This window comes from Sus scrofa, chromosome 17 (assembly GCF_000003025.6).
Source record: "Sus scrofa isolate TJ Tabasco breed Duroc chromosome 17, Sscrofa11.1, whole genome shotgun sequence".
Lineage (NCBI taxonomy): Eukaryota > Metazoa > Chordata > Mammalia > Artiodactyla > Suidae > Sus > Sus scrofa.
This window is the reverse complement of record NC_010459.5, coordinates 33,136,041-33,145,104: the sequence shown is the minus strand read 5'-3', so window position 1 is coordinate 33,145,104 and position 9,064 is coordinate 33,136,041. Positions and strand designations below refer to the sequence as shown.

The following is a 9,064-nucleotide window of genomic DNA, read 5'->3' as shown; positions in this document are numbered from 1 at the left end:
TAATACCCTCTTATTATTACAAATATTTTATAATGCCCCTTCACTGTCCTGAAGTCAAATTGAAGAATATTACCTACTTTCATGCATCACTTTAAAAGAATTATATTGTAACTATAATTAAACAGGCAGGTAAAAGGAAATCCATTTCTAGTTATTTAAATGCTTACGGACACTTTGCCAGAAGACGTGATGAAGTGGTCAGATGCCGTCCTAATGCTGAAGCACCATGGATACAACGGCTCCAACCTAGACTCACCCTTGTGGGCTGGTCTGGGTCAACTCTGGTAGCAATGACATTTGTGACAGGAACTTGCCAAAATTAGAGTGAGGAACCTGGGAACGTTCCAAAGAACGGATGGTACCATCTTCCATTCACGCGATAGTTGCATTCTAATAAATTCAGCAAATTTTAAAACATTGAGCCTTGCTTAATAAGTACATGGAAAACGGAATTGGATTATGGGCTCAGATAATAATATATAGGGTTCTCTCCGCATGAATGTCCAGCAGGGCAGTCGAATGCTGCATGGAACTTGGGATGACGATGCTAACCTTGGCATTTCTGACAACTGGTCTCCCTCCACTAAAGGCCATCACTGTAGGAATCAAACAATGTTCCCAAATATTCAAAAGCCTCCCCTGGGTAGTCCTACCCCCCCCACACACACACGAAATGGCTCTCTATAAGGAGGATTAAACTATAGCTCCTTTGGAGACTTCCCATTGTGGCTCAGCGGGTCAAGAACCCAACATAGTATCCATGAGGATGTGGGTTCGATCCCTGGCCTTGCTCAGTGGTTTAAATATCTGGCATTGCCCCAAGCTGCAGCATAGGTCACAGATGCAGCTCCAATTTAGCTGCCAGCCCAATAATTTTCATATGCTGCAGGCGAGACCCTAAAAAGAAAAAAAAAAGACAAGAAAACCCTTTGGCTGACCATAAACAGCTTCAGAGAGCACCAGCATTAATTAGACCATGTGACAAGACAGTGATGGATCAAGACGAAAACAAGTGCATTCCATAATCGTGTGTGAACACAGACGGACACATGAACATTGTCCACGCCCCAGAATAAGTAAAGATCCCTGTGTCCTGGCTAATGAGAGCTGCTTCTCCACCACTGACAACTTTGGCCTCCGTCCATTCCTCCCACCTCTACTTGAAAATGATTAAGACGAACATAGGCTTGTCCTGCTTCCTGATGGCACCTAGTCCGGAGCAGAGCCTGCTTCCCTGAACTCTCACCAAAATCACCAACACAAGCCCGAATCCCCCAATAAGCCCTCCAGCATCCTCTTCCAAAACGCTTCATCCTTCTCCCACAGACGAGATCTTTCTCCCCCGCCACAAGCCAGCTTGTTCAACTTCTGGTGTACTCTGGGTGGTCTTTCTCTCAAGAGTTTTGACAGAAAAGGACAATAAATGTCTGTATTTGGGAGTTCCCGTCGTAGCTCAGCAAGTTAAGAATCCGACATAGTGTCCATGAGGATGAGGGTTCTATCCCTGGCCTCCCTCAGTGGGTTAAGGATCCAGCATCCAAACTGTGGTGTAGGTCACAGATGCAGCTTGGATCCCCACATCGCTGTGGCTGTGGCAGTGGCATAGACCATCAGTGGCAGCTCCACTGGGGAACTTTCATATGACGCAGGTGTGGCTATAAAAAAGAAACAAGAAAAAAATTCTGGGCATTCCCATCGTGGCACAGCAGAAATGAATTCAACTAAGAACCATGAGGACACGAGTTCGATCCCTGGCCTCGCTCAGTGGGTTAAGGATCTGGCCTTGCCGTGAGCTGTGGTGTAGGTCACAGATGCGGCTTGGATCCTGTGTTGCCGTGGCTGTGGCGTAGGCCGGCAGCTATAATGCTGATTCACCCCCTGGCCTGGGAACCTCCATATGCCACAGGTGCAGCCCTAAAAAAAAGACAAAAAAAAAAAAAAGTTCTGTATTTGTTATTCATGATAAGGGAAAATACTCGAGAAACTTCCATTTCATTTTATCTACATCTGTACATGTATATATGTTTGTGTGCCCTGGGACACCAGATGAAATTATTTCTTCAATGGGTCACAATCAAAAGAGTGAAAGCCAGCAGCCCAGTGGTCAAGAGCTGGGGACCAGCTCCCAGACTCAGCTGTGTGCTGGCCAGACTATGTGCCCTTTGGCAAGTAGCTTCATGTCCCATGGCCCCAGTTTCCTCATTCACCCAGGAAATATTTGTTGCGCCCCTTCCACAGATGAGGGGCTGACGTCGATGCTAAAGTTCCATTCTTGGGCAAAACAGACACAATCCCGGCCCTGGTGGAGCTGGGTGTTCTAGGAAGGGGAGGCAGGCAATTTAAAAAAGAGAGAAAAACACTGAACGTGGGATGTCAAGGGCTGTGGAGAAAAAGAGTGGGGGAGAATGCGGGTCACAGTGCCGTGATTTGCAGTTTCTAAAAGGGTGGTCAGGGAAGATGCCACTGAAAATGCGACATCTGAGTAGAGACCTGAAGGAGCAGGTGGGGAGAAGCTTGGGCGGGTAACTCAGAGGAGCTTCTCATCGGGGGGACGGCATGGGCAGAGGCTCTGACCCGGAGCACGGTAGGCAGGTTCAAGGAACTGTAAGGAGGCCACTGTGACTAGAAAGGGCAGTGGGGGTGGGGGGTGGGGACAGATGTCCCAAAAGGCCCGGTCAGAACAGTTATGAAGGGCCTGAGAGTGACTCAAGGGAGCTACCAGAGAGTCTGAAAGAAGTGAGGGGATCTTGGATTTTTTTATAAGGTTTTTAAAAGGATTTTTATGGGAGTATATTGAGGTGATTTTAGATGTATTTATTTATTTATTTGGTCTTTCTAGGGCCCTACCCAAGACATATGCAAGTTCCCAGGCTAGGGGTCCAATTGGAGCTGCAGCTGCCAGCCACAGCCACAACCACAACCAAGCTGGATCTGAGCCGCATCTACGACCCACACCACACCACACCACAGCAACCCCAGATCCTTAACCCACTGAACGGGGCCAGGGATCGAGTCCTCATGGATACCAGTCAAGTTCGTTTCCGCTGCGCCATGATGGGAACGCCATAGATCTTTTTTATTAAGGGTTGTTTTTTTTTTTTAATTGCAGTACAGCGAGGTGATCTTAGATCTTAACATAATCCCCTGACAGCTGTGTTGAAAACAGACCCTGGGGGCCCAGGGTGGGGGTGGGTCTAGAAAATAGGAAGGAAGGTCCTTGTCCCTCTTTCACTGGCTTGTCAGGAAGCATAAGCATGTGCAGACATGCCAAGCTCTAATATTGTTATTTTTATGATGCCAAACATAGCATTTGATTAAACACGGGAGAGGTGAACTCCAGCGGAAAGGCAGTGGTTTCTCCTCAGAGGTGGAGCCCAGGGACCTAGTGGGAAAGCCATGCTGGGGGCGGGGGATGGGGGGGTGACCCTGAGGACAGGAAGCTGCTGAGACAGCGAGCACAGGGGGAAGGGAGCTGAGGAGGGGGGCCGCAAGCTGGAGGGGAGGAAGCAGTGGGATCTGCAGAGCCCTTTGTGCAAGCTGGAGTCTGGATGGGTGGGAAGGGAAAACAGGGCATCCGGCAGAGTGCTGGGAGCAGGTGCGTGACAAGATGAAAGCAGCACGACAAAGAGCGACCCTTTGCGTCTCATTAGGTATCAATGATTAATCTCCCGCTCTGTGTCAGAGGGGTCTTCCCGAGGTGCAGCTCTGACCATGGCGCCCCTGCTGAAAACATTTGTTGACTTTCCCCGTCACCCCCAGGAGAAAGGCCCCCACTCCGAGCTTGGCAGTCTGGCCATGCAGACTCCTCCAACCTCATGGCCTGCCCCACGCCTGTGCTTTCTCTCGACTTTTTTTAAAAGTCACAGGACCTCCTCCTGCCTCTGAGCAGCCACAGGTCCTGCTTAGGGGCCAGGGCTGCACAAGCTCTGTATTCTATGTTTCTGGGGTCCCTATGCCTCTCCTTAGGGAACTTTCCAAAACTTGCTCTTTGCTGTGTGAGATGCATCTGCTTGGTGCCAAGAGCTGGCATGTCAATGGCCTGGTATCAGGGCTGGTGTCTATTTCATGGCCTGTGCTTATCAGGTCTGTGGCATCCAGCCCAATGCCTGACCCCTGAATGAATGAACCCTGAATAAGCAGAGGTAGAGGGTGCTTGGGTTGAGGCTGGATATGCCACCCATCTCTCCTCCGGCAACATCCCATCCAATTCGTGACTCAGCCTCAATACTGCTTTGACAAGCAAGCCTCTCTAGTCACCCTACTGTTAGATGTTCTTTCAGCTCCCTGTACTTTTGACTATATGTACCCAAATAGCAATTAGTTATCTGTGGACTCACCTATTTAGGTGTCACTCCTGCTTGTCTGGAATATAATGACTAACCGTTATTGGGTGAGATGGTCTCAGGGCTCTGAATGGCAGGTAGTTATGCTCACCATCAATCCACAAGATATTATTATCCCCACTCCACAGAAGGGAAAACAGGGGTGCACGGAGGTCAAACAGAAGGTCATTTAGCAAGGAGATGACCAAGTCAGGATTTGAACCCCCATCAGCTGACCCCAGAGACTGTGCTCATAACCATTGAGCCACTCGGCCTCACTGTGTGTCTTTCCAGCCAAGCCCCCATCTTTCTTGTTCACCAGTATATCCCAATGCCAGATACCAGCCTGGCGCAAAGAGTATATTTTCAGAGAATCCGCGTTTTGCAAATCGGTCTACCCACTGAAATTTATTTTTAACTCTAAATCAGTACTCTTGGTGCTCCCGTGGGTATTTGCAGTCATGCACGCAGAGTGGTGAAAAACAGGGCCACCTAAAGTGCATGTTTCCAACTGACGTCAAAAAAGGTGACGCTTTGCCTTCTCATTTCAACTCTCAGACTTAGACAATTGGCCTTTCACGGTCTGTTTAATGCCATGTTGTTTGCACTTTCATCCCTTGTGTTGGTGCTTTTGCTGTTTCAAATGGCCCTCAGCCCAGCTCTGAGATGCTGTCCAGTGTTCCTAAGCCTAGCAAGGTGATGATGTGCCTTAAGGAAAAGATGCATGTGTTAGATAAGTTTATTCAGGTTTTATTAATAGTGCCATTGTCTGTAAGTTCAATGTCAATGAATCAACAATATATTCGTCTTTAAACAGAAACACCCAAAGGAGTGCCCATCGTGGCTCCGCGGAAACAAATCTGACTCGCATCCATGAGGACGCAGGTTCGATCCCTGGCCTCGCTCAGTGGGTTAAGGATCCAGGGTTGCTGTGTAGGTCACAGACTCGGATCTGGCCTTGCTGTGGCTGTGGTATAGGCCATCGGCTACATCTCCAATTCGACCCCTAGCCTGGGAACTTCCATATGCCATGGGTACAGCCCTAAAAAGACAAAAAAAAAAAAAAAGAAAGAAAGAAAAAGAAAAAGAAAAGAAATCACATAAAGCATGGTAATGTATTGTTCCATTGATGAAAAAGTTGTGATCAGAAGCTCTCAGGCACCCAGCCCTGTACCTTCCCTTGGAAGCAACAGTTCTATACTGGCTAATTCGGTGTCCACAGAGATCCAGTAGAACACAGTGACCACGAATAACCAGAAATGACGGGGTATGGTAAACAGTGGCTCTGTGAGCAAATGACAAGCAGGTTGAAGCAGATGGGAGGGCAAGCCAGGCATGGATGGGAAACATCCCAGAGCCGAGTCTCATCTCCCTGTGCTCTCTCTGCCCAGGGATCAGAGTGACCAAGGTGGACTGGCAGCGACTGAGGAACGGTGCCGCCCACCACACCCAGGAGTACCCCTGCCCTGAGCTGGTGGTCCGCAGGGGCCAGAAGTTCACCTTCACACTGGAGCTGAACAAATCCCTGGAGTACACGGAGACCCTCATCTTCACCGTGGAGACAGGTGCCTGGCTGGCCAGCATCCTCTGCTAGTCTGCCGTGGGGAAGAAGGGTCTTGTGACCAATGAGTTCAGATCCGGTGTTATCAGCCCAAACAAGTCTCATAGGTGGGCTGAGCCCCAAGCCCTGGAGGCTTTTGTTGGCAGCTTTCTGGGGATGGTTGGAAGGTGCTGCCAGCAGGCAGTAGGACAGAGGAAATGACAAATCTGGAATCATATGCTCATGACGGCATCCAGGGCTCTGGAAGGAGATAGAAATTCATTAGACACTTTTTTTTTTTTTAATGGCCACACCCATGGCACATGGAAGTTCCCAGGCTAGGGATTGAATGCGAGCCTCTATAGCAATCCGATCTGGAAACGCCAGATCCTTTAACCCACTGGGCTGGGCCGGGGATTGAACCCATGCCTCCACCGTGATCCGAGCCATGGCAGTTGGATTCTCCACCCACAGCCCCATAGCAGGAACTCCCCATCAATAATTTTTGAGCCCGTGCTTTCCTTTCCTGACCAGATAGGAGGCAGACTTTGGTTTCAGAGAGTGCCAATTCCTTCTTGATCTGGGAAGTGGGTGGGAGTCAGGACAGCAGAGGCGGACCCCACTCTGCCACTGGCCCTCTTGCGTCTTGGTCAGGTCCTTCCCCACAGCAGTCTCCCAGCAGGTGGCTGGGGGGTGAGAGTTCGCCTTCCAGGCCTGCAGCTTCTCCAGACCTGAGCATCCTGGGGGGCGGAGGTGGCTGGATCTCCTGATCCCCACTCCTCTCTGCTAGGACCCCAAGCTTCTGAGGCCCTGCGCACCAAGGCTGTGTTCCAGACATCAGAGCTAACAGTGGATGACAGCTGGACAGCGGTGAAGGAGGCCCAGACAGAGAACGCCACCACCGTCAGCCTCACCAGCCCTCCCGATGCCGTCATTGGCCGCTACCAGCTAAGCGCCAGGGTTTCCTCCCGCCGCAAACACAATGACCGGAAGCTGGGCGAGTTTGTTCTCCTTTTCAACCCATGGTGCCCGGGTAGGAGCTCCTGAGTCCAAGGCCGAGGTTTTCCCAGAAGTGGTCCTTCAGGAGGCCTGGGAGGCAGGTTAAGGGACTGGGAGGTGAATGCTAAGAGCTTGGCAAGAGCCAGGCCCAGGTGGAGGCAGGCACTGGGCAGAGGAGGTGGTAGCAGCTGGTGCCCGAGAGGCAGGAATTAGTGGGTTCTGGTATGTGGAGGCCAGGGGGCGAGGATGGGGCCTAATGGCAGGACAGGCCCGGGAGTGAGGAAGAGCCAGGCTTTAGCCATCACTCAGCTTTGGTTCAGTCCCAGCTCTACTAAGCTGCTTCCCTCGATGAGTCTCAGTTTCCTTACCTATTAGATGGAACTAATAATGGTACCTCCTCATTAGGGTTATGGTGAGAATTCATAAAGTTAATGCTTGCAATACGCCAGGCACATCATAAGGGGTGCTGGGGTCAATATTCTTACTAAGGGGTAAGTCAGTAACAGTAGCCTGGATCAGTATTCTTATTAATATTTAAGAAATATGAGGCTTCTGTTGGCATTAAGTCAGGTCAACCGAAGGCATCAGGACTCCTAAAATCCTTCCACCTTGGGCTGGTTGGGTTGGTCTCTGCCTGGGGAAAGACCAACCAGGAGGAGTGGGGTGGGGCCAGAAGGCAGCCTGGGAGCCCCTCTTGCGCTCTCCTGCCCCAGCAGCCTCTAGGCACCTGACCTACGCGTCCTGCACCTGACCCCTGATATAGCCCCTTCCCCAGGGCAGCAAGGCCAGAGCCCCTGCCCACACAGAACCTGCCCACTGTCTTTCAGAGGACGACGTGTTTCTGGCCTCAGAGGAAGAGAGACAGGAGTACGTGCTCAACGACAGTGGAATCATTTTCCGAGGCGTGGAGAAGCACATCCGAGCCCAAGGCTGGAACTTCGGGCAGGTCTCCAGGGGCACAGGCCTTGGACGGGGGTGGGGATGGGGGCATTGAGAAGCATGAGAGGCAGAAGTGGGGCTGGGGGCATGAGAAAAGTCAGCTCAGGGGTTCCCATTGCGGTTCAGTGGTTGATGAACCCAACTAGTGCCCATGAGGATGAGGGTTCGATCTCTGGCCTTGCTCACTGCATTAAGGATCTGGCGTTGCCATGGGCTATGGTATAGGTTGCAGACACAGCTTGGATCCCGCATTGCTGTAGCTGTGGCCATCAGCTATAGCTCTGATTTGACCCCTAGTCTGGGAACTTCCATATGCCGAGGGTACAGCCCTAAAAAGCAAAAAAAAAAAAAAAAAAAAAGTTCAGCCCAGAAGCCCTCTGTCTGCCCACTTCATCCCAGGAGAGACAAGCTGAGCCAATGCATTCATCTGCTGTTAGTTGTGCAACGGCCTGCTCTGGGTGCTTAGGAAGGGAAGGTGCACTGGATATATTTGGAAATAGAACAAGTCAGCTTAGATCAGGGGCTCTCAATCTTGAGCGTGCAGGGGAACCCATGGAGGGCTGGTTAAAACATACAGGTGGCTGGGCACCAGCCCCAGAGTTGCTGATTCACTAAGTCGGAAATGGGGCCTGAATTTGTACCTCTAGCAAGTCCAGAGGTGCTGCTGCTGCTGCTGGCCTGGGACCACATTCTGAGAGCCCCTGGCTTAGATAAATAGTTACAGTACAAGGTGTGAAGCTGAAGGAGGGGGCAGGTGGCTCAGAATGGTGGAGATGGGAGCAGAGGGAATTCAGAAGAGCGTGAAGGAAAACCCCACGTCAGGGATTGCAGAAGGCTTCAGGATATCAGGCTGGAGTCCCCACAGTCAGGCAGGCTCTGGACAGGCAGAGGGAAAGGCAGGGAGAGCGCCGTGGAGGACGGGTGTCAGGATATAGGGGAGGTTCTGCCACAGGAGCTCTTGCTGCCTGGCTCTGGGGACCCAGCCAGAAGAAGAGTCCACCCAAGTCAGGAACCTCGACTGTCAGGCTGAGGAGCTGGGGATTGAAGGCATTTGGGGCTCTGGGCCTGGGCTGGGGTGATCTGCTGGAGAGTTTAGGGTCCATCTGAGGAGTAAACCCACCCATCTCAGCACCCACTTCTTATTGCCATGTGAGAAAGTAAGCCCAGGGTTCCCGGACCGTCCCAATTTTCAGAGAACAGAAATCTTAATTCGTATATGAACCCCTCCCCAGCTTTTATAGGTTGTCAATTAATCCACGACAGT

General features: G+C 51.0%; 1 protein-coding gene across 1 annotated transcript in view; it reads left to right on the top strand.

Annotated features, from left to right (window-relative positions):
• Positions 2,557 to 9,064, top strand: part of TGM6 (transglutaminase 6) — a 35,575-nt gene continuing 29,067 nt past the window's right edge. Inside the window, exons 1-4 of the mRNA XM_021077688.1 lie at positions 2,557 to 2,584; positions 5,714 to 5,887; positions 6,653 to 6,895; positions 7,689 to 7,807. Coding sequence (XP_020933347.1) covers positions 2,557 to 2,584; positions 5,714 to 5,887; positions 6,653 to 6,895; positions 7,689 to 7,807 — 564 coding nt within the window. The remainder of the gene's footprint in view (positions 2,585 to 5,713; positions 5,888 to 6,652; positions 6,896 to 7,688; positions 7,808 to 9,064) is intronic.